We start from the raw sequence: 25,329 nt of genomic DNA, 5'->3' as shown, positions 1-25,329 counted from the left end.
TTAGCCTCCAAATGATGACACCATTGCATACACTAACAAGCGTTTGTTGCAAGGACCATGATATAGCTGTCTCTTGTGAGACTAGGCCAGGGCCTAGCAAACACAGAAGTGGATGCTCACAGTCAACTATTGGATGGATCACAGGGCCCCCAATGGAGGAGCTAGAGAAAGTATCCAAGGAGCTAAAGAGATCTGCAACCCTGTAGATGCAACATTATGAACTAACCAGTACCCCGGAGCTCTTGACTCTAGCTGCATATGTTTCAAAAGATAGCCTTTCACTGGAAAGAGATGCCCATTGGATAGGCAAACTTTATATGCCCCAGTAAAGGGGGACGCCAGGGCCAAAAAATGGGAATGGGTGGGTAGGGGAGGGGGGGACTTTTGGGATACAATTGGAAATGTAATTGAGGAAAACACGTAATAAAAAAAAAACAGAAGAATGGGATGTTAGGCTCAGGGCTTTCTTTTTCTCTTCCTTTCTCTTTCCTCTATCCCTCTCTTGCTCCTATCTAATGTTCAGGGAAAGGGAGAGAAGGCATGGAAAGAAACAGGGGGATAGAGGAATAAGAGCCTATATATGCATATATGCATGCATATTTATACGTGTGTGTGTATGTGTTTATGGGTGTGTGAATTAAATGGTAGATTATTTAAATCGACTTTAAGACCAAAGATGATCAACAAGACAAATATCGTCACATTGCTATGGTCTTTGTATCTTAATACAGAATAGGATTCTATTTGCAAGAATATATTATGTATACATGTTTCAACTCTTTTTTAAGGTATTGTACCTATGTAACATGACGTTCTAGTCCTTGAAGGCTGCTGTTGCCAACAGTCTTTGGCTTGTTACATACTAGAATTGTTGATTGCAGAAAACTTTTCCTATGATGAGCAGATAGTAGTTAGCTATGAACATGCAATTCACATATGCTATAAATTGATAGTCTTCAAAAACCTCAAACATCTACAGAATATGACATTTAAAGATGTTTTATTAATAAAATGCTCTTCAAGTGAGAAATGTCTGTTCCTGGCAGCATACTGACACCACTTCAAAGATGATGGACACTAAAGAACCTCTATATGGAGTTTGCTACACATGTGACAAGCTAGACACTAGGCAAGAAATTGTGCTTGCCTAGATTGCAGACAGAATGCTGTCCAAGCTGTGGATAAACAATACACAAGGAAGTTGATGGCCAAGCTCTACCCCAAGAAGATGAGGAGTCTTTCATAATTCCTGCTTTACAGAAAAGTCTGTCAGATATTCTGAGCCAGAAGCCTGAAGGTGGATGATCCAAAGACTCATAGACATTTCAGGTGAGTGTCTGAGGAAACAGCTACCTCTGTCGTGTCTATAGATTTGGAAGTTGCTTGTGTTGTATTTTTAGGATACTCAGGCCTTCTAACTCCTCATGTCCCTGAAAAGATTGAAGATTGGGTAGTTATAGTCTCACATTTCAGCTTAACTTGTGTGAGAAAATGTCATAAGGTCTAAGATATTCTTAGCTTTATAAATGGATAGTTTGATAGAAAATGATTTCTGTATAGAAACTCAAACTCCATCACCAAGATAGTTCTGATTGTAGAGTACTTTTCCCCAAGGTGGCCAAGTGCAGATAGAATGGACACTGTGAATGTAATTCTTATCTGCTGGTTTTCATAGTTGTTCCTCTGGATTGTAGTTTACTAATGTTACAGATGGGTGTGTATTTGGACTGTGGAGGGGAATATATAAAGAGAATCTCTTTAATCCTGTGTAGAGGCATCACTTGTCATTAAAATCTGATGGACAATTAAGCAAGGCAGGAAATACAAAGTGGGACATCAGGCAGAGACAAATAGGACTCTGAGAAACAGTGAAGACATGCAGAATGACCTTGAACTCTGAGGAAGGCAGAAACATGAATTTCAGGAGAGATAACCATCCATGCGGCAGACACAGACTAGAATCAAGAGGTTGTATCACTTACAGGCCAGCTGGGGAACTGGTCAAAGCTTATGGCCTAGGTATTTCTTTGTGAGGAATTAAGCCTCAGAGTCTATTCTGTTATCAACGTGGCTGGGTGGAAAACCTCCCAGTTACATTTTGTGATGACGTAGCCTCTCTCTCAGAACACTTGTCCAAAATGCACGTCATCCTTGAAAGCCCCAATGGTTGGTTTGACATACTCAGCATCCAGCTACAGAGGCCACCACTGCACTCTGCTGCCTGTAATTGCTAAAGAAGTAAATATCTGTCTCTGATCTGCTGAAGAGGAAGTTGAGAGAGGCTAGTCTCATTTTCATGAGAATGGAAAAGTCCCTCTGGCCCAGAGTGAGGACAGCCACTAAGGGTTATAACCTTCTCTGCTTGGTGCAGTTTTTGCTCTGACCTCACAGAGAACCTCTGTGATGGAAGAATGAGTATCCTCTGTATAAGACTGTGGACCGGCCTGTTGTATTTGTCCATACAGAGCAGGGAGCTACTTTTGGTGACCTGTGGGACTACTTCGTAGCTGTCTAGCTTGTGGATTGCCGATTGTTGAACCTCACAACTTGTGTGTACCAGAGCACAGGGAAAAGTCAGCCTCATGGCCAGCAACTCCAAAAAGAAGAGATTGGGAAGTCAGTATAGGGTCCTTTTCTATCTTGGCGAGGGTACATTTGGCACAGTGGTATTGGCCTCACACCTGAAAACTGAGGCCCTGGTGGCCATAAAAATGGTAGAGATCAGCAAGGAGACCCTCAAAGTTATCCAGACCGAACGAGAAATACTGGCGACACTAAAACATCCCAATATCATCTGCCTCTTCCAGGTCCTAATAACATCAAGCCACGTCAACTTCGTACTGGAGTACGCATCGGGAGGGAACTTATTTGATTTAATACAAGAGCATGGCCCACTGCAGGAGGAAGAGGCAAAACATATATTCGGACAATTAGTGGCCTCTCTGAAATATTGCCACAACCTTAATATTGTCCATCGAGACATTAAACCACAGAATGTGCTCCTCGATGAAGAAAGAAATGTAAAGCTGACAGACTTTGGCCTGGCCATAAAGTGTAGCCCTGGAAGATTACTGAGCCGGAAATGTGGGACCAGGAGATTTTGGGCGCCAGAGATACTGCTAGGGGAGCCATACGACAGCAGGAAGACAGATGTATGGAGTCTTGGTGTGCTACTATTCTTTATCACCACTGGGGACCACCCCTTTGCAGGAAGAACCTTGATAGAGTTCGAAAAAAGGCTTACCACAGGGACCTATCGTATTCCACCTTACATGTCTGTTAAACTGGAAAATCTCATACACCAGATCCTCACAGTTCCCCCTGAGAAGAGGCCCTCCATTGAAGACATTGAGAAACATCCGTGGGTCAGAAAATGTGATGTAACTGTTCGGACTGATAGCTTCCCAGATTACACCATCATAGAGATGCTCTGTGGCATGGGGTTTGATGCCAATAAGATCTTAGAATCCCTGCAGAAGAAAAAGTTTGATGAGAACATGGGGACATATTTGCTTTTAAAAGAGCAGGTAGGCAAAGGGATTGAGTATACCCCTACCCCTTCTCCCAAACCTGCGGATCTGTGCCCTGCGCCACCCCCATCACCAGCACATACCTCCGGTCTTCCCCAAAAAAGAAGGGCCAGTGAACCCAACTTTGGCCTCGTCCACATCTGGCCCTCAGGACAGCAGGGGCCTCCTGCCCTGACACGATCAGGACACAAGTTGGCCAGGAGTGACTCCATGCCTCCCATTGCTCTTTATTTTCCTGAGAAGAAGAGCACCACTCCTAGCTGTGCCATCTATACCGGAGCTGTGGTTGCCCCATGGATCTCCAACACCCTTTTGGAAGATGACACATACCTGCCACCTGCTGAAGACGTTACCATGGAAACATCATCTCCCACTCTGAAGATTGGGTTCTTCAGAAGACTGCTCAATCGACTCAGGAATTGCCTCTCAAGGCTTTGTTGCATCTCCCGGGCTCCAGAGACAAACACCCAGCGTAGATCCTCCAAGAAAGTGGCTCCCCTGAAAGAGGTCGGAAGCAGAACCCGGTGAAAGGGTAGGCAAGTATGGGAGGGTACATCTCAGCTCTGAATTTTAGAGTCTCTGTCTTTATTCATGTCTTCTCATTGGAAAAAATCCAAAAGGTGCATATATCTGGGGTCTCTTGCGATGCTCAGGTGTATATCTACTCCAGCAGGATTAAACTCTGCTCCTTGACTTACCATCTGAGGAAGGAATCTAGTTAGATAAAGCCTAGGTCATATCTGATGCAACTGAACTAGCAGTAATCAGCAAGCGACTGTGGGAACAGCCAGGGTGAAAGGGGACATGTAGAGCTGTCATCCATGCTGAACATATGCAGATAAGAGACTCTGCTTGGGGACCTAGTGCCTAAAAGTGTGACCACGGTCAAATACAAATTGGCCACCTCTATGTCTCCCTACAATTCAATTGGACAGGCAGAGTATGCTGAGCCCTGTTAAGTCTGACATTGCTGCTTGGATACCTCCATGTGGAAGCAGATCTGGATACCCAGTTCCTGTGTATCCTGAATGCCCCTTACACGGGAGATGGTTGCAGTGTCTCCAAAATCTCTCGACTATGATATTGAGAGTCTTGGCAGACAGCATCATGCTGGGCTTGTGGATAGGGTCCATAACTCCTCCCATCTCTGCACTTGCTCCAGTGTCCTTCCCTCCGGTGCCCTTTGGTTCTGACCCTAGTTGTCATTCCCCAAGGGAGCTCTCATGCAGTAGGAAGTTCTCAGAGAGGATGAGCCTGTCATTGCCCATGGTGCGTGGGTTTAAGTCCGCCTCACATCTAATGTCTTTTCCCTCCTTCAGCTTCTCCTCTGCAGATGACAGCGCTGCACTACCGAAGCTCGTGCTTGCAAGGCCAGGAAAGTCGTGGATCCCTGACAATGAAGGCAGTGGTTCATTGTTGCTGCGGATCACCTTTCAAAATAACAACCCTAAACTAGAAACACAAAGTAAAATTATCCTACCGATGTGAGACTGTTGTACAGAGGGAATCTCATGTCCAGATGGAATCTCATGTGAGGATCTGGTGCCTGGCAGAGGATCAATTTCAAGGCTCTAATGGGCCACCTCAAAAGTTTCCCTGCCATTCAGAAGGACAACCAGGGCCTGACCCTGTGGCTGCTGTATCAGTGTGGAGCATCTGCCTAAAATGGACACTAGCATCTCTAGACAAAGGAGAGGCTGGAGTGCCACACTTGTACTGCATGCCCAACCATTAAAACAGTAGCCAACCAACTGTTGAGGTGTGTACACAATGATACAGGATTCTGCACAGAGACTCCATTCACAATAATAGGGCCTCTTTTGTAGCCACCCAAAGCAGGCCGATGCCTTCAGCCCCTGTACCCCAAGACCAAATAACAGGCATTTTTTTAGGACACATAAGCTGGTCCTTGTTTCAGTTCCTTACCCCATTCATTTTGTCTCCTATCAAGAAAACTTTTCCTGCCCATCTCAGAACTGAATCTTGTTCCACAATTCAGGGAACACATGTGAAAAGAGGATTTGGACCTCTCTGTCCTCACGTCTCTGTATGGACACTCTGGGTGGACCATCTCTGGAAGATCCTGTCCCAGCTGCAGGATGGCCTGAGCGCCTGTACTGTCCATATCTACTGAAAGAAACACTCGAGGCAATAGACTATCCTGTCAAAGGCAATGCATTCTGCCCTTGACAATGATGTGAACATTCCGCTGTCTCCACATGAACACACCCAGCCTGCCCCAACATTGTGCTATAGTCACTATGGGGACAAGAAGGAGAAGAGGACTATGAGAGTAGGATGCTGGATGCCAAAATAATAATGATTGAGTCACCCTCTAGTGATGACGATGAAGCTCAGGCTCTACACTTCAGTGTGAGAGCTCAGTGTTGTTTCTGGAACCGTGTCCACACCAACACCCAGGAAACCACAGGCTTTGGATGGTGGATGCTTCTGACCAGACGGGGAGAGTGGTAAGTTCCTGGAGTGCACTGAAAGAGCGCTCACTCTGTGCAGGTGCCCAGGGAATGAAATGGTCTTGTCTCCCTGGGCATCAGGGCCCAAATAAGAATAATAGCATGCATAGGCTTTTTCCTTCAGGAAAGGGGTTGGGGTGGGTACAGACTGGGTCTATATTCTGAGCATTGAAAAGCATGCAGTTTGGGAGGGAAGCTTGAACCACTGTGAAACATTTTGTCTGCCAGTACCAGCATCCTTCCTGAGAGGAGATTTTTAGAAGGGAGAGAGACACCCATGGCATGCATATATACTGACCTCTTGAAGGTAACCCAGTTTGACAGGGAACCTGTAAGGCCTGAATGACTGTGAAACCTTTTGTCTGCAAGTAACAGAATCTTTCCTGAAAGCAGAATACACTTCCAGAACACCAGAGGCCAAAAGTAACGATGCATATGGTGACAGCTGTTCTGGTGACCTGTAACACCATCAGGAGGCATGAGGCTCACCTTCTCCTATATCCAAATGTAACCTTCATCAGTGCAGGTCGCTCCAGGGCAGCTCGTAGTGTTCCAAATTCCTGCAGACAGGAGAGGTAAGGAGGTCCCCTCCTCCCTGTTGCCTTTGTCTTCTCAGGAGGCTTGAGCACTTAAGTCCCTGCAGATTTCTCAACCTGCCTGAACTCTCTGCTAATCCAGTGTTCCAGTACTCTCCAACGGTGAGGCGAGAGAAGACCAGAGATGTTTGCAACTCTGATCCAGTCTAACTGAGCTTCCAGTGCTCAAACACAGAGCGTGGACAGAGATTTTTGAGGCCTCTCCATGAATGCTGTCCAGAATCAAGCTATGGGGGAGTTCAGTGTGGGAGACGTGCAGGACCTTGGATAGAGTCTGGGGTCTCGAGAATGAAATGTGTCTTCATTAGGGCCAGAAGACACATGAGGAGTGGCCCAGTAGATACAGAAGACACAGTGTCATGATGTGGAGTCCAAGGCCAAGGGAGGTTACTGAGAAATCCAATGCTTGTATGAGTGAAGCTGGACATGAACAGTGTGGATGGACGTGGTCCCTTTCACTTCAAGCTGCAGTGTTGTCGCCAGCTGCTGAGAAGCCCATGTCCCAGTAGACTATCCTCTGACAAGAATATTATGCCTTTTAAGCTCATGTGACGATTTCTCTGTCTCCATATAGGAGACCAGGCCATACAAGGTGCTACTGTCACTGAGGAGACAGTAATGAGAGGAGGACTGTGACAGTGGGAGGCGTCATGCAAAAGTGATGTGAGGCTCAGATGCATCTGGAAGCTTTATGGTGCAACCCCTTCTCCTCTCTTCAGATCTTCATTCTATGCTGGAGTCTTCCTAGTGACAGCCCTGTCACCAAACGACAGCAACGTCTCCCTTAATCTCCCTCGTTCTTGCTGCTCAGTCTTGAGACTAAAGAGCCTAGAGGAGGGCCTCTACAGATCAGTCAGTGGGTGTCCCCTGACCACTGCCACTGCATTTTCTAGGGATTGTGTTCTATGTGTGGGATGTATGAGAGAGCTGGTCTCCCAGCTCTTGGGATGCAGCCTGTTCCTCATTTCCTGGACAGTGCCTGCTCCAGTCTTCCTCTTGCATCATGGAAGCCATTCTTCCCTTCACAGGCCTGACTTCATTTTTACCCACAAGGAGGAAGGGTGAAGATTGGCTCTGAGATGTGACCCCAGCTTCTAGACTGTCTATGTGAAGTGGTATTATCTGACCTTTTCTCAGATGCCATTCTATAGGCACAGAGATGTGCAAGGCTCTAGCTAGGTGCTAGATCCCAGGATCATTAATGTCATGGACAACCTGTGCCCAAGGAGCTAACACACTGACACAGTCCAGGACATCCAGGAAGACGAAAGTGGTGAGGTAAGTCCACTTCAAAACAGGTAAAAACAAGCAGTAATAAAACTGGTAGTTCCCATCCTAGTACAGGTTGTTGGCAAACACTGTCCCTAAGCATACATTTAAGAACAAGTGTTGTTGGTCTTAACTGTCTGCTGGGCTAAGCATGTAGAGAAAGAAGGCCTGACACAGAGGCCCATGAGAGCAGCAATGTGACTGGCAGCCATCATGAATGACTGGACCTGATGAGTATCTGTGATAGATTTCTATGGACACCCTAAAGGAAATTTATTGTAACTGATCTCTTGGTGAAATGGTGTTCTCCACTCAGATCAAAAGCCCTCAGAGTGTTAGGTGATGCAACATGCCAAAAGCCTGAACTCTACGCTCCCCTTGTGCTGGTGATGGGAAAGTCAGAAGATGAAGAGGCTATCCTGATGGCTGGACAATGTAGCAATCCCAGAAACAAGAGGCCATGCTCCTGCATGTAGATCCACCATTCTTCACATATGCATGTTGAGTTTCTAAGCAGGTAAGGAGTGCAGATAAAAACTGTCACCAGAGGTAATCTTAGACCTAGGTTGTCCCGCAGCACTTTAGTCTCCTTTCTCTCTCATGAAGACACTCCTCTTACTGTCCAGGATTTTTCATAACTCTGAAAATACGACACTGAGATATACAGGTAGGAGGAGGCAATCTATATTGTCTGTGCTCTGACCTCCTGTCACTATTTTCTCTTTAGATGTCTCTAGCTATGATTCTGAACTTCAGAAAAGCAGTCGAAGGTCATGAGGAGTCCTGATAGAATCAACACAGGCTAGAGCCAAAATCGCGATGCTGTGTCCTAAAGTCCTTTCCTGTTTGGAGCTGCTGAGTGTAGTCTGAACTGAGAGTCTGGACCTGCTCTCTCAGTGAAGGCACAACTTCTTGAACTCTGACTCTGAACTGTACTTGTGGCTAATGCTCCTTATGATCCAAAAACCTAATTCAGCATTGAAAATATAAGCTTCCAACCTCCAACCTGGAACATTCTGTCTCAGAAAGGACAGTGTGTACACTTGAATGGAAAGACCAGGTGAGGAAGATGGAGAGGTCCCATGTGGCTTTATTACTGTGTGCTTGATCTCATTGCACTTCGCAAACTTCCTTCAATCCCAGCCCAAAATTAGTAGTAGTTCTTGATGAATAGAGCCCTGAAGTGCTGACAGGGCTGAGGGATCCTTGGCTGCCATGTCCCACACAGAGACTCTTCAGGATCTTCTGTGAGGGCCTCTTTTTCTTCATTCGTTGAACATCTTGTGGTATGAATGATTTCCCTGAACACTCTGACACTCACTGGTCAGTTTGCAGACCTGCCCTCCCACTTCAGGAAAGTTCTCCTACTCTGATTGACTTCTGGGGTGCAGCTTCATTTCCATAGAAGTTGTTTATTTTATATATATATATATAACAGGAGCCTGACTAACACCTTGCATATAATAGCTAAACTTCTATAATGCCTAGAGGCAGCACAAGATGGGGCCACTGGATGTGGTTAGCTCTGTTTCTCTCAGCACATTAAACAGTATGATCAGTCATCCATCAGCTTAGAAAGACACTTTTCTCTGCTTCCATCTTCAGTTGCTAGGTCTTTTCTGAATGGCGTTTCACTCATATTAACCTTCTTGTCTAGCTCATGGACTATCCTGTAATGTTCTACCATCTGTACACTCTCTGCTGTCATCTCCTTCTGGGAATTTGACGCCCAAGCCTCTCTTCCTGGGGAGCTCATGCTCTGGTCTATTCACCATCTTCTATCCAGAGTCTCGGTACAATGTCAGGATGTCAGGAAGCTATGGGCTGGATAATGGCCCAGGTACTATGGACTCTGTCCTTCTCATCCCATGATATTCCATCCTCTCACTTCTCCCTTGAAGATCCTGGTGCTTTCCCACAAGAAGTTGCTGAATGTGGCTACCTGGAAGGACAACCAAAGAGGGCTGCCAGAGAGAAGGCCACTACCAATTAGTCAAGCAACCTCAGCTGCATCATCACAAGCATCTGTAGTATGGAGGTCTGGTAAACACAGTGTGGGCCTTTTCCTTCCCTGGATGCCACCATCAAGTGAGATATAGGTCGTTCACATCACTGTGTGAACCTAGAATTCCTCTGCAGGTAAGGGCTTGGGAAAAGGGCCGTGTGCAGAAGTGCTAGTGGTTGATATCACTGGCTATTCCTTAAATATGAGAAATCCGAGTATCCAGCCGTTACAGAGCACCTTCCTTCCTTGCTCCCTCTAACCCCTAACCCTTATAAGAACACCCTGAAGGCAATATTTAGATTATGACTGGAGATGAGACATTCAGAGGGAGGGAGGCAGGGTGCCTCACCGAGCGTGACATGGGAGCCACAGTTTGATAACGTTTACTGATGAAGGGAACCACCAGATATATTCCACTGTTGTCCCTGGGTTGTTTTAGAGTCCTTGTGATACTCTGAAGCAAAACCTTTTAGCTTCATTTCCATCACAGTGACTGGACACTTCCAGTCATATACTGGAATTATATTGTTATATTGCATTACCACAGTGAAGCCAAGGCATATCTGCAAAGGGGACGCCCATGTCATATGCTTGCATGTGCTCATCTAAAGCTCTGTGCTATTGTGCAGCCTGGTACCCAAGCCTAAGGAATGGCACTGCCCAAATTGTTGTGTCTTCCCATGTCAATTAAGATAATGAACTTGATCCTCTATAGACAGTCTCACAGGGAACTTCATCTAGAGCATTCCTCTGTGAAGACTCCCTCCAGGTCACTTCTCCTGCACTACTTAAGATTACTAATTAAAGGGCATGAATTGCTCCCAGTGGCGACCATATCTCCCAACATTGAAAATTGTCAGATTCGTGACTAGAGGTTTCAGCTTCTCATTTTACCCAGGCTCAAACCTGACATCTTGTGGTGTGTCCTACCTGGCCCTCTCAGCTTCTCCCTACATTATACCTGACACTGTTTTCACTCAGCCATCAGCTCATCACTGGGATGTCTCTACTGTGTCCTTGACTAATGCTTTCTACACAGGGATTAAGATTTCGAAGCAGACATCTTTGCCTTCAGGTTGATCTATTTTTCTATTTCCTCTGCTAGGTCCTTTTACAGGAGTGGAGTCCTTCCCTCCAAGGGAGGTTAGCAACTGGTCAGACATTCAGGCCATTTTCCTCTGCTAGCCTGTGCTTCTTTGAGTAGGTCCAATTCAGTGCTACTAGGTATGTATAATGCTTACAGACCTTACCCTAATTTATAGAGATGGTATGGGCATTGAGAGCATGTAACCTTGGAAAGCATTTTAAATTAGTTACAAATGTTCTCACTTATGACCTACTTGCTGTCTCCTCTGTCTGTCTCTTCTGCTTCTCTGTTTCTGTATCTCTCTGTTACTCCAGCTTTGTCTCTGTCTCTGCATTTGTTTCTGACTCTATCTCTCTTCCTCTCTGCCTCTCAGCTTCTCTCTCCCTGTCTGTCTCTGTCTGTGTTTCTCTCTCTCTCTCTCTCTCTCTCTCTCTCTCTCTCTCTCTCTCTGTGTGTGTGTGTGTGTGTGTGTGTGTGTGTGTGTGTTTTGGCATATATATTTTGTGGTTAGCCTGTGGATGTCAGAGGATAACTCTATTGAGGCATTTCTCAAACCCTTAAAGGACCCAGATATTTAACTCTATTTAATATTCTTGGGAAAGTTTTATAGGTGGAAGAACATGAATGATCTGAGGCTGTGCCAGTCCATGCTGGAGAAGTACCTGACTGGACTGAGGAGTAGAAACCTCGGCCATGGACCATGAATGTGCTGTTCTCCTTCCATGGATGACAGTCAGGACAATGGAATCTTCTCTGTCCTTCAGAATTTTCTTGGTTGTTGATTTGGGGAATCCTCAATCTCTCAACTTAGTTCTCTAATGTCAAGTAGTATTGAATCTTAGCATCCTACTTTATTTGCCCCTGTTATTTCTGTCTACCTTTATTTTGCCAGAACTTTGTATGGCTATGACAGTACGTTTGTATCACTTTAGGATTGGCAAGGCCACATCAGGGTAACCAGAGCCCTTACACATGATAGTCTTCTTGTAACACTAATCTTGACTCAGTGGTGAGAGAGAACTTAAAACTCAGAGCATGACCTGCCCCAGTGTGGTTCCTGAGCCTGGGAACTCAAAGCTCAACAGTCCAACCTTCTTCGTTTATTCTGGGTTTGGACCTTTTGCAGTCTTTTCTTGTCAGTGTCAACAACTACTTCGGTAGTAGCTGGAAGTCCAGAAATCAAGGGGTGGGCGTTTCTTGCATGATCTTGACCCATATTGGGTCTTCTAACTTCTGTCTCCACATTCAACATTAAATATACCACATCTCTCCAAAGGTCATGCCTGTTCCAGTATCCTGAACTCAGTGAGGAGGTTGGACTAAGTGTCAAAGGAATGAAGGTCAAGCTCTGGATTTTATCAGAGAGTCTGAGCAAGACCACTGATGTTCTGGGAAAAACTTGACTTTTCAGTGGAATCTTCATCTGCTGTACATAACCAAAAGCCTTTGCTGTGATGAAAACCAGGTAGACAGAGAGTCCACAACGGGAAATGGTTCCGAGGTCTACCACCTTAATGCTTCCAATTCTGCCTTCTAGGGAATGCTAACAAATCTGCATACTGCTATGTTCCAGAGGATGATAAAAGGTGCTGCAGTTGGCATGACTGCTGACAAGAGACACTGAGAGGTTCACTTCAAATTCAATATTCAGATTGTCTTCATGGTCTTTCCTTAGTCTCCCCTTAGAGACAGAACTGAAATTCACCCTGGACCACATCTTTTACATGAAGGTAAGATGATCACTTTAGATAATTTAGCTTTTGATGCTAAGACACTGGGATTCCAAAAGCTATGAGAGGAGAGGGCACAAAGTAGAGCTCAGTCCTGCAGCTCATACCATGCATAGCTGACGTGCTGGGTTCTGTCCTCAGGGAGAAGCATGGGGAAATTTCTATTTCATGTCATAGGAAACTCCCAATCAGTCTCATGTCTCTGCACCTAGAGCAGAGGCTTTGCTTGAATCACGTCTTAAAGCAAGTGATGTTGGAAACGTGGTTGCATATGACTAGTCCTACCACACTTGCTGCAGCTGTTGTGAGGGATGTTCCAGGTACATCTTTATCCAATGCCATCCAGGTATGAGTTAGATACTCTTGCTAGAATGACAACCCAATGCATGTAAATTTTCGATATATGGAAGGACAGGGTATTTAGTGTTTTGGTAAAAGTACCCATATCTAATCATGACCGAGATAAATATACACTGTGTCCTTGTGAGAAAGGGGAAACCACGCTGAGGAAGGTCTCTCCTGAGGACAATGGCCCTGAGAACACAGAAACCCAGCAAGGCTCACAGGAAAAGCCATATTTGAAGCCCTGCTTGACAGGCCACAGACCCAGCATTTCTCTTTCCTCCTGGCTTTCTTTGTAAAACAGTCTTCCCCTCAGACACACCCATTCCAGTCATTCTCACAGCCATCAACTTATCCCACAATCTGGATGTCAGCCAACTCTTACACCTCTCCCTTTGTGTAACATGGGAAGATGGTAGTCATGCCCAGTGTCCTAGGAGTTCTATACTAAACCTGCCTTACTGCACATTTAGACCTGTCAGCAGGCTTTGGTATTGTGGAAAATGGGCAGATGTTGGCCATATCCAGTGTCCTGACAGCTTTAGAATGAGCCCACTTCACTACACAGCTAGGTCTGTTGCAGCAGGCTTTTCTGTGAGCCATGTGGACATCTTTTTCCTTTCATATGCATTCCTTGTAAAGTAGACCTAGGAAATGATACCAGGAAATCCCTTCACCTTGTAAGTCTTTACAGCTCCTCCCTCATGTCCTTGGCATTTTTAAATGAGCCAAGTTCCAATTACACCCATAGCAAATGGCAAACAAATCACACCCCATTCATTTCTGACCTGGTCCTGATCTCACCTCCAAAACACTCAGAGGACATAATCCATATGTCAATTTTCTAAGGTGTAGATGATGAGCTGACAGTTGGAGGGAATGTAGAAGTGAAAGATCCTCTCTTGAGCATCCTCAGAGAGGTGTAGCTGTTCAGACCCACATAGAGGGAAACCATTACTTTATGCTGGCCTTTGTGAGCACCATATCTTCTGGGGACATTAAACAATGATATTGGGAATCTTCTAAAGTGGTGTGGCCCATACTGTCAAAACAGAGTGTTTTGTCTTTTTAAATTTTAGAGGGGAGGTGGTCTCCTTCTTCCACAGATATGAGCTGGGTTTAGTACTGCTCATGCTGAGAGATGAGCATGTTCAATCAGAAGGTAGCCTTTTCTTCTGGTCCCACATGGAGCCATTGATTGCCTGTCTCATTCTTTCTGCTGCCTGGAAATCCTAAGCACTTTTGAGTTTAACATAGGGAGCCACTGGGCTACGGTTTCCTGCACATTTTTCCCACATACCAGCCATGCTCTCTCGATTCACAGAATGCTAAGGTGTCCTGTAAGATTTCCCAGTCTCTCTGAAGAATTCAATCTGCCTGCTTATTAGCATTTCCTCTGGACGATGCCACTGAAAAGCCATGTGCTTTTATTATTGTTATTGCATACTTTTACTCTTCTGTTTGGTATAAGTGAACATTCATGAAGATCAACTTAAAAATAGGCATGTAAAATGTATTCACAAAAGTGTCAATGCTCTTGTCCCAAACTGTTATGTTCCCAAACCCCTGCTCCAACCCCACAAGTTATCTCTTTCCCAAGACTTGCTCTGTCTTTACAGTATTTGCTCTGTTGCATCTGGCCCATGTTTCCTGGGGATGTTTCCGTCTGGTTTGTAACAATTCCTTCTGGTTTGTAGCAATGGCCCTGCTGCTTTTAGCTGGCAGACTCTCTTTTTTTCTAAGGTGGTTGTTAAGCAGACCATATCCCTTGTCTTGTCTCATGTGCAGTTATTATGAATCAACTTGCAAGAAGGAGTTGAAATACCACTTGCAATGTTGTATTTATGGGTTTGACTGTCAAGGTTAATCATACACAGGAGAACAAGGTGGGTCAAAAAAGAAACATAGTAAGTTGATGAATTCTATCAAATTCCTGGTGATGTGTTCAAATGTGTGATGCTTAAACTTGGGAGGCTAAATAGTACATTTCAAAAAGCCAGGCTTGCACCTACCCATGAAGAGTCCAAAGAATTACACTTCAGGTTTTAGGTTTACCAAGGGCTGAAGGACAAATCTACAATAGCCATTGGCATTCCCACAAACATGTAAAAGCAAATGCTACTACTAGATGCCATGAATGATCCTTTTCTTGTAGTTTACTTGTCATCCTTTAGGATTTTAGCTTCCTTTTCTGTCATGTGTTCTTGAGGGCTCTTGGACTATAACATGCTCCCTTCTTTGCGGTGTCAGCCTTGCCCCAAAATATGGGATATTACAAAGGCTGGATGGTATTGCAATGAGGGGTCTGCTGGCATTTTCCCTAAATAGAGGCTGAGTGAGTTGTCAGGTTTTCTTGAGTTCAGAGTTCCTGAGCAGAGTGAGGCAGGACAGGTGCACACAGTCTCAAATCAGTGGTCATTCTTTTTTTTTTTTTAATTTAGGTATTTTTCTCATTTACATTTTCAATGCTATCCCAAAGGTTCCCCATACCCACCCCCCCAATCCCCTACCCACCCACTCCCCCTTTTTGGCCCTGGCATTCCCCTGTACTGGGGCATATAAAGTTTGCAAGTCCAATGGGCCTCTCTTTGCAGTGATGGCCGACTAGGCCATCTTTTGATACATATGCAGCTAAAGACAAGAGCTCCCGGGTACTGGTTAGTTCATATTGTTGTTCCACCTATAGGGTTGCAGTTCCCTTTAACTCCTTGGGTAATTTCTCTAGCTCCTCCATTAGGGGCCGTGTGACCCATCCAATAGCTGACTGTGATCATCCACTTCTGTGTTTGCTAGGCCCTGGCATAGTCTCACAAGAGAGAGCTATAACTGGGTCCTTTCAGCGAAATCTTGCTAGTGTATGCAATGGTGTCAGCATTTGGAAGCTGATTATGGGATGGATCCCTGCATATGGCAGTCACTAGATGGTCCATCCTTTCGTCACAGTTCCAAATTTTGTCTCTGTAACTCCTTCTATGGGTGTTTTGTTCCCATTTCTAAGAAAGGGTAAAGTGTCCACACTTTGGTCTTCGTTCTTCTTGAATTTCATGCGTTTGACAAGTTGTATCTTATATAGGGGACTAATATCCAATATATATAAAGAACTCAAGAACGTGGACTCCAGAAAATCAAATAACCCCATTAAAAAATGGGGCTCAGAGCTGAACAAAGAATTCTCACCTGAGGAATACCGAATGGCAGAGAAACACCTGAAAAAATGTTCAACATCCTTAATCATCAGGGAAATGCAAATCAAAACAACACTGAGATTCCACTTCACTCCAGTCAGAATGGCTAAGATCAAAAACTCAGGTGACAGCAGATGTTGGCGAGGATGTGGAGAAAGGGGAACACTCCTCCATTGTTGGTGGGATTGCAGGCTTGTACAACCACTCTGGAAATCAGTCTGGCCGTTCCTCAGAAAATTGGACATAGTACTACCGGAGGATCCCGCAATACCTCTCCTGGGCATATATCCAGAAGATGTCCCAACCTGTAAGAAGAACACATGCTCCACTATGTTCATAGCAGCCTTGTTTATAATAGCCAGAAGCTGGAAAGAACCCAGATGCCCCTCAACAGAGGAATGGATACAGAAAATGTGGTACATTTACACAATGGAATACTACTCAGCTATTAAAAAAATGAATTTATGAAATTCCTAGGCAAATGGATGGACCTGGAGGGTATCATCCTGAGTGAAGTAACCCAATCACAAAGGAACTCGCACAATATGTACTCACTGATAAGTGGATAATAGCCCAGAAACTTAGGATCAGTGGTCATTCTTTACCCACACACTGCTCTACTGTGGACAGCAGCACAGGATAGGAACCTGACACTTAGGTGGCTTGTTCCTCACTATGTTCTCACAGCTTTTCAACTTGGACCACATTTGTTATGGTCAAAGATGCAGTCTAGTGTGTTTTAAGTTCCAATCTATTGGTTGGTGGATGAGTTAGGATGCTCAAAGATTCTGTTTACACCATTCGGTGCTCCATTTTGATCCTGCCTTTGGTATCACCATGTCATATGATCCCTCCAGAGTTCATCCCAAAATTTATCATCATCCATAAACTTTCCAACCAGCTCTGAGAATTCATTTCCCAGAAAATAGAATATCCTAGGATGGGAATAACATCTGTGGGCTCTTATAAGCCAATCCTGGTAGATGGTATTGCTCTGCCAGTAATTGGAACAATGAGTCTCTGCTGGTCCGTGATGAGAAGATTCCAGGCACCTTTGAGTGCCTGGAAATGTAATGAGATGATCTTGACCCTTAAACTGTTAAGTAAGTATTCAAAGTGGTTCATGGACACCCATTTGTACAAAGGAGCTAAGAAATTTTCAAAGGGCTTTTGGGGCTTTTCGACCCTGCTTGTGTGTTTACGAAGGTACCGGTCTGGGAGGACATCTCTGGACAGCGGCATATCTGTAGTGTCTCATCTTTGCTTCATGATGCTCCCAAGAGACTGGGAAATGGAGACTGTTGCATTAAAATCTGATCTCTGGTGTATAAATTTTGGGCTGTGTACAATAGAGTGGGTACTCCTCAGAAGTAATGTTGGGACATTTTTTTTCAGATATGGAGGAAGAACCTTTTGGCCATCATATTCAAGCCTGCATGAGTTCATATTTGTGTCCCAGGCCTCGAGCTTTTGAGTCTCCAAGGGAAAACTTTTGGTGGTGTTGCTACAGGATCTACATGCGGGTCTCTTTGTTTGCCTTCTGTACATGGATAACACAAGTGATGTTCTGAGTAAGTGGGCATATGATCCTTGAAGGGGTAGTAGTGTCTCTCTCTCCCCTCAGAGCACACAGGGTCTTCACATTCTCTGTACTCACGTACTCCGTTCGTGAATCTCTTTCACATCTGCCCCCCAGTCACAGTCTGACCACAAGTGATTAGACTTTTGATGTTCCCAGGAGAATACCCCTAACTGGATGTTTCCATTCTTAGCCCCTTTGTAGGGAGGAGAACAAAGACCTGGAGATGTCATGCTGTTCACCTGTTCAAACAGTGCAGAAGAGCAGGCAACCAACACCAGACCTTCTGGGTGCTAGGACCCTGTCACTATGCAAGGGCTATCTAGGATGACTCTGTACAGGTGATATGGCAGAAGTTAATTCTTTCCAAAAGAGCTTGACTGACATAGTGAAGAGAGCTCCCACAACTTCCCTGTCACAGTCTCCATCAGTTCTTCCATGTCTCCTTGGCTATCACTTCAGAGAGCTTCTGATTCTCCTGACAGGAGAGCTCCAGCAAAAACTCGGACTTCAGGCTAGAGGGACAAGTATAGCAATGGGGGTATTATGCATTGGTGCAGTGCTAGCACATCTGGGGGCTGCAAAGACTGGTGAGAAAGACCTGGGAAAATATCTTCGGCAAGAAATCCATTCTTCTCTCAACTCACAAGTTCCTTCATTTTGTTCTCCATATTCAGTCTCATGATACTGAACAGACTGTTCTAGCTGATGAGGCCGGGCTTAGAAGATGGACTACAGCCAAGAACCCTGGCCACCATAACGACAAGTCACACCTTTAGGAAACACTTGAAAAGCACTTATGCACAGTAGAAAAGTACAAGGATTAAAGTCTCCTCAGGCATTCCAGCATAGAGAGAGTCTGACAGACTCAGGTCAGAGGTTACCTCCAAATAATAGAAGAGGAAGAAGGTCCTGCTTGACAGAAGAAGCCTGTGGCTGAGGCCATTGCAACAAGGACTATGATTGTGAAACTTGTTTCTCCGTGGATACTGGTTTCAGAAATCTTGTGCCCAGGTACCCACAGTCCTCCTCACATACCTCATTTTATAGAACTTTGCAAGTCCTGACATTGTGTCATGTGCTTTGTTATCCCACATAGGGTAACAAAGATTTTTACCCATTTAAGAGTCTGGAAATAGGCTGGACCCACTGTTGACATTAAAGGTGCATTTCTCTACTTTGTGGTTATTGACCCTTTTCAAACTTGTTTGACATCCTCTACATCTATGATGACAGGGAACAAGGCTCAGGGGCTGATATTTCCAAGATTCATCCCTATGAAATTCAGAATCCCATACCTCAAACAGTACAGATACCACTGTGGAATGGGTTCAAAGACAAGTTGTCTGATATAGGAATTTTTCAGATTAATTTATAGGTCCAGCACTCAGCTAGATGAAACCTACAGAGAATCATTCAGGGATTCCAACTTTAGAAATTAAGTGATGCAATTAAAGAAAATGGCAAGTGGTAGGCTCACATAGTCACATCATTGCCTCTGTGACCCATAGTACTGTGATTGCCTTGCTCTGTGTCACCATTTACAGAATAACAGTGCAGGGCAGCAGAGCAGTACAGTGGCCCTTGGGTGGTGTGGTGGGTGGTTCCAGGGCATACTGCCATCCCTCCATCCTCTACATCTAGGATGAAAGCAAGAGGAAAATGGGAGGGATTATGTGAGGGCAAGATTCATGGCCCAATTCAGCCTAGTTGTCATCTACCAGGCTGGAAGAGCACAGCTGCCTCAGTGTGTAGACCTGGTGGCTGTAGGATGACCTGCTTGTCTGCACATAGTGGCTTCTGGCCAAGGATGCAGATAAATTGACTCTGAAACAAAACTTGGCCCATGACCTAGAAAGTGTGGTCTGTCAGGCCCCCTGACAGATGGTTGACTAATGCTCTTGAAAGCATTATCCAACCATTCCCCTGACCGATGGACACATTATCAGAGCTTTTTGTTTACTGAACAAGTGACCTTCACTCTCCCTGCTGTCCTCAAACTCGCTACCCTACTGCCTGAGACTTCACCTACTCATCATTGTGCTGACATTCTGGCAGAAGAAATGGATACTCGAAATGATCTGAAGGATCAGATCAGCCTTGGCCTGAGAGTTCAAGCTGGTACATGGATGGCAATAGCCTCACGGTTGAAGGTAAGCAGAAGGAGGGGACAGTGGTGCAGTGGTAGAAAGCAAGTGATCTCGGCCAACAGCCTCCCTGAAGGGACGTTATCCCAGAAAGCTGAACTTGTGGCTTTGATACAAGCTCTATAGATGGCAAAAGGGAAGTCTACACTGACAGCAGTTATGATTTTGCCACTGTATGGAGCAATATACAGACCAAGAGGGCTGTTGACATCTGCCGAGAAAGACCTAAGATGCTGTGGCTAAAAGAAATCAGATGGCAGATCTAACCGCCAAACAGGCATTCCAAAGAGCAATGATCCCAACAGTCTGAAGACTATCAAGTTATAGACAAACTAAGACTGGTAAAAGAAACACTATATAGAATAGTAGAAACTGAAGAAAGAAAACTAGTCCTCCCATGGGAAGACAGACATGAAATCTACTGGGAAATAGACTTTACTGAGAAAATTATGTGTATGAATACCTCCTAGTTTTTGTGAACATTCTCAAGATGGATAGAAGCTTTTCCTTGTAAAAATGAGACTGCTCAGATAGTCAAGAATATTATTAAAGAAAATTTTCCAAGGTTCAGATTGCCAAAAGCAATAGTGTCAGATAATGGCCCTGCCTTTGTTGCCCAGGTAAGTCAGGGTGTGGCCAAGTATTTAGAGGTCAAATGAAGATTGTATTGTGTGTACAGACCTCAGAGCTCAGGACAGATTGAATAAATAGAACTCTAAAAGAGACCTTGACAAAATTAACCATGGAGACTGGCACAGACTTGGTGCTCCTTCCCCGTGCCCTATTTAGAACTGGAAATACTCCTTCTTGATTCAGTCTTACTCTTTTTGAGATCCTTTATGGGGCTCCCATGCCCACCACTGTCTAAAAATGATGTGTTTAAACCTATGTTGTTATAATAATGATCTGTATGCTAAGTTAAAAGGCTTGCAGGTGGTGCAGAAAGAAGTCTGGTCACAACTGGCTACAGTGAACGAGCCGGGTACCCCAAAGACATCTCACCAGTTCCAGCCAGAGATCTGATCTACGTGCACCTACATCATGCCCAGACCCTCAAGCCTCACTAGAAGGGTCCCTGCCTAGTCCTGTTTACTAACCCTTCTTATTCTGTTTTTGTTCCCATGTTAAATACAGTATAGCTTATGGTCCTCCAGTGTCAACACCAACCTATAGTTAAAAAAAAAAAGAGTATGATTTCTATTCTCCACATAGAGATATAGACTTCTAAAATTCCAAGATTAGAATTACTTAGTAGAAGAAGAGGGGAATGAAAGATGAAATTTCAAGACCTGTAAGTCATAAAGTACTCAGAAATTGCTGGTTGTTTGTGAGCCTAGAGGCTGCCTGGGGCTGAGAACAAAGAAAAACAAACCCAGGTATGCCCCATAGTTAAAACATTCCTGGTAACAGCTTGACCAAAAAGATAAAGAGGAATGTGAGGACATAACAGGGCTATCTGAACTGAGTCAACAACTCATAGAACTCTGACACCCTGCACGCACATGTAATTTTTCTGCTGATGTTTGAATGAGCCAGTAGTGTCTCGCTATGCTGAATTCCCCACCCCTAAACCCCTTACCCCATAAAAACCCCTAGCTTTCAAACCTCAATGCCAATATACGTTATCTCCTGTGTGGGATGCATGTCGGTCCGGAGCTCCGTCATTAAACTACCTCGTGTAATTACATCAAGACGGTCTATTTGTGATTCTTTGGGTGCACGCCAAATCAGGAATTGAGTGGGGGTTTCCCCACTAGGTTCTATCACAAAGACACACTTAGCAACTTTTAGATCGTTTACTTGTGTCTGGAGCCTTTTGATTTTATCACACAACTCCTTCCTTTTATTCATCATTTTTCCCCAGATACTAAGAGCAGCCAGCCAGTAAAATCATTTTTCGATTTTTTCCCCATATTGTAGAAAGCTTTGTACACTGAATCACCTAATTCATCAAGAAAATCAAGGGCATTAGCTTCTTTAAGTTTGAAATATAGTTTCAACCATGGGTCTTCAAAATTCTCTGAGCTCCCAGAAGGGAGAGAATCTGGAGAGGTTTCAGTAGTTGAAAGTGCCGGTGGATCAACAAGTCAATTCCAGTATTTTAAAAGATTCATCCTTGTACTTCAGTTCCTCTAGAACCATTCCTGGTACCAACTTCTGTATTAGTCAGGGTTCTCTAGAGTCACAGAACTTATGGATAGTCTCTATATAGTAAAGGAATTTATTGATGATTTACAGTCTGCAGCCCAATTCCCAACAACTTTTCAGTAGTAGCTGTGAATGGAAGTCCAAGGATCTAGCAGTTACTCAGTCTCACATGACAAGCAGGCAAGGAGCAAGAGCAAGACTCCCTTCTTCCAATGTCCTTATATTGTCTCCAGCAGAAGGTGTAGCCCAGATTAAAGGTGTATTCCACCACACCTTTAATCCCGGATGACCTTGAACTCGGAGATTTGATCTTCTGGAATCCATAGCCACTATGCCTCAAGATCTCCATACCAAGATCCAGATCAGAAACTTCTCTCTCCAAGCCTCCAGATAAGGGTGACTGGTGAACCTTCCGATTCTGGATTGTAGTTCATTCCAAATATAGTCAAGTTGACAAACAGGAATAGCCACTACACATTCTTTCTGCAGAACCTCAGGGCTTCAGTCCTTTTCTCTCACCCAATACCAGATCAGGTCCCCCACCCCCACCCACTTTTCCTCCCATTTCCCTCCCTCCCTCCCCACTTATGATTGCTTCTTTCTTCTCTCCCCCAAGTAGGACTGAGGTGTCCTCACCTGGGCACTTCAGCTTGTTGAGCCTTTTGAATTCTGTGGACTGTATCTTGTATATTCTGTATGGGTTTTTTTTTTTTTTTTGGCTAATATCCACTTATTAGTGAGTGCATTCCATGCAGCTGAAAGAGTCAGATGCAGATATTTGCACCCAACCAAAGGACAGAAGCAGCTGACCCCTGTTGTTGAATTAGGAAAGACTGAAAGAATTTGAGGAGAAAGTCTATCCTATAGGAGGACCAGCAGTCTTAATTAATCTGAACCCCGGAGAACTTTCAAACACTGTAACACCAAACAGACAGCATACACCAGCTGATATGAGGCCCCCAACACACATACAGTAGAGGACTTCCAGGTCTATGTTCATTCAGTGATGATGCACCTAACCCTCAAAAGATTGGAGGCTCCAGGGAGTTTAGAGGTCAGATGGGGTAGAGGGCGGGGGGCATCCAAGTGGAGACAAGGGGGGTGGGAAGGAGGTGTGGGATGTGGAGCAGTTGGAGGTTGGGAGGGGAGGGGAATGGAATATGGAGTGTAAAAAATGAATTACAAATAAAATTAAATTTAAAAAAAGTGTTGTTTCCCTAATTTCTTTCTCGGCCCCTTCATCTCTGTAAAAGGAGGGCTACTGATTTCTTTGAGTTAATTTTGTATCAGGCCACTTTGCTGAAGGTGTTTTTCAGTTGTGTAATTCTCTGATCGAATTTTGAAGATTGATAACGTATACTGTCATATCATCCGCAAATAGCGATACTTTGATTTCTTTACAATTTTTATCTCCTTGATCTCCTTTTGTTGTCTTATTGCCTTGGCTAGAACTTCAACTATTATGTGGAATAAATAAGGAGAGAGTGGGAAGTCTTGTCTTGTCCCTGATTTTAGTAGAAATGCTTTAAGTTTCATTCCATTTAGTTTGATGTTGGCTATTGACTTGCTCTATATTGCTTTGATTATGTTTAGATATATGCACTGTATCCTTGATTTCTCTAATACCTTTAACATGAAGGGGTGTTATATTTTATAAAAGGCATTTTCAGCGTCTAATGAGATCATCACATGATTGTTTTTCTTTCATTTTGTTTATATGGTGGAATTCGTAATGAACCATCCCAGCATCCCTGGGATGAAGCCTAGTCGATCTTGATGCCTGATGTCTTTGATGTATTCCTGGATTTGGTTTGCAAGTAGTTTATTGGGTATTTTTGCATCAATGTTCATAAAAGAAATCAGTCTAAAGTTCTTTTTCTTTGTTGAGTCTTTGTGTGGTTTAGGTATCAGAGTGACTGTGGCCTCATAGGGTGGGTTTGGCAGTGTTTCTTTTGTCTCTATTTTATGGAATAGTTTGAGGAGTGTTGGAATTAGGTCTTCTTGGAAAGTCTGGTAGAATTCTGCACCAAAACCATCTGGCCCTGAGCTTTTTTTGTTTGGGAGACTTTTAATGACCTCTTCTATTTTTTTTCTTTTTCTTTTTCTTAGGGGATATAGGGATGTTTAAATAATTTACCTGATCTTGACTTAACTTTGTCAATTGGTATCTGTCTAGCAAGTCATCCATTTTGTTTAGATTTTCCAATTTTGTGGAGTACAGGCTTTTGAAGTAAGACCTAATGATTCTTTGAATTTCCTCAGTGTCAGCTGTTATGTAACCCTTTTCATTACTGATTTTGTTTATTTGAATACTGTCTCTCTGTCGCTTGGTTAGTTTGACTAAAGGTTTATCTATCTTGTTGATTTTCTCAAAGAACCAGCTCTTGGTTTCATTGATTCTTTGTATTGTTTTGTTTGTTTCTAACTGATTGATTTCAGCCGGGATTTTAATTATTTTCTGCTTTCTACTTCTGTTTGGTGTGCTTGCTGCTACTGCTGCTGCTGCTGCTGCTGCTCCTACTGCTCCTCCTCCTCCTCCTCTTCCTCTTCCTCCTCCTTCTTTCTAAGAGCTTTCAGGTATACTTTTAAATTGCTGATATGAGAACTTTCTAATTTCTTTATGGAGGCTCTTAGTGCTATGCACTTTCTTCTCTGGCATGCTTTCATTGTGTCCCATAAATTTGGGTATGGTGTGCCTTCATTTTCATTGAATTCTAGAAAGTCTTTAATTTCTTTCTTTCTTCCTGACCCAGAGATCATTGAATAGAGAGTTCTTCAGTTTCCAAGAGTGTGTATGTAGGCTTTCCAGTGTTTCTGTTGTTGTTGAAGTCCACCCTTAATCCATGGTATCTGTTGAGGTTTGCTTTGTGACTGACTATATGGTCAATTCTAGAGAAGGATCATTGAAGTGCTGAGAAGAAGGTATACTCTTTTGTGTTTTGGTGAAATATTCTATAGATGCCTTTGGTTCATTTGACTCGTAATGTCTGTGAGTTCCTTTTATTGTTGTTGTTGTTTTGTTTTGTTGGTTTTTTTCGAGACAGGGTTTCTCTGTGTGGCCCTGACTGTCCTGGAACTCACTCTGTAGACCAGGCTGGCCTCCCAAGTGCTGGAATTAAAGGTATGTGCCACCACTGGCCGGCCTGTGAGTTTCATTATTTCTCTGTTTAGTTTTTGTCTGGACGTCCTGTTCATTGGTGAGTAGAGTATTCAAGTCTCCCACTATTAATGTGTGGG

At 44.1% G+C, this 25,329-nt stretch overlaps 1 protein-coding gene across 11 annotated transcripts; it reads left to right on the top strand.

Moving 5' to 3' along the window:
* Positions 1-2,355: 2,355 nt before the first annotated feature.
* Gm6713 (predicted gene 6713) lies at positions 2,356-18,974 on the top strand. Of its 11 annotated transcripts, none has more exons than XM_006514364.4 (11): positions 2,359-4,062; positions 4,850-6,001; positions 6,621-7,878; positions 8,186-8,386; positions 8,597-8,929; positions 9,771-10,008; positions 10,980-11,098; positions 11,564-12,426; positions 12,535-12,691; positions 17,614-17,789; positions 17,991-18,974. In XM_006514364.4, exon 1 carries the CDS (start codon positions 2,583-2,585, stop codon positions 4,056-4,058), a length of 1,476 nt encoding a protein of 491 aa, XP_006514427.1. In that variant the 5' UTR covers positions 2,359-2,582; the 3' UTR covers positions 4,059-4,062; positions 4,850-6,001; positions 6,621-7,878; positions 8,186-8,386; positions 8,597-8,929; positions 9,771-10,008; positions 10,980-11,098; positions 11,564-12,426; positions 12,535-12,691; positions 17,614-17,789; positions 17,991-18,974. The 11 variants fall into 11 exon arrangements, 10 of the variants coding, with proteins under 10 accessions (XP_030101280.1, XP_006514427.1, XP_030101283.1 ...); XM_030245423.1 differs by adding an exon at positions 6,398-6,579 and having other exon boundaries at positions 7,629-7,878; positions 9,771-11,098; NR_169113.1 differs by having other exon boundaries at positions 2,450-4,062; positions 12,238-12,426.
* Positions 18,975-25,329: the final 6,355 nt, after the last annotated feature.

Source organism: Mus musculus, chromosome 10, assembly GCF_000001635.26.
Source record: "Mus musculus strain C57BL/6J chromosome 10, GRCm38.p6 C57BL/6J".
NCBI classification, from domain to species: domain Eukaryota; kingdom Metazoa; phylum Chordata; class Mammalia; order Rodentia; family Muridae; genus Mus; species Mus musculus.
The sequence above is the reverse complement of the archived record's forward strand: the minus strand, read 5'-3'. Positions and strand labels throughout refer to the sequence as shown.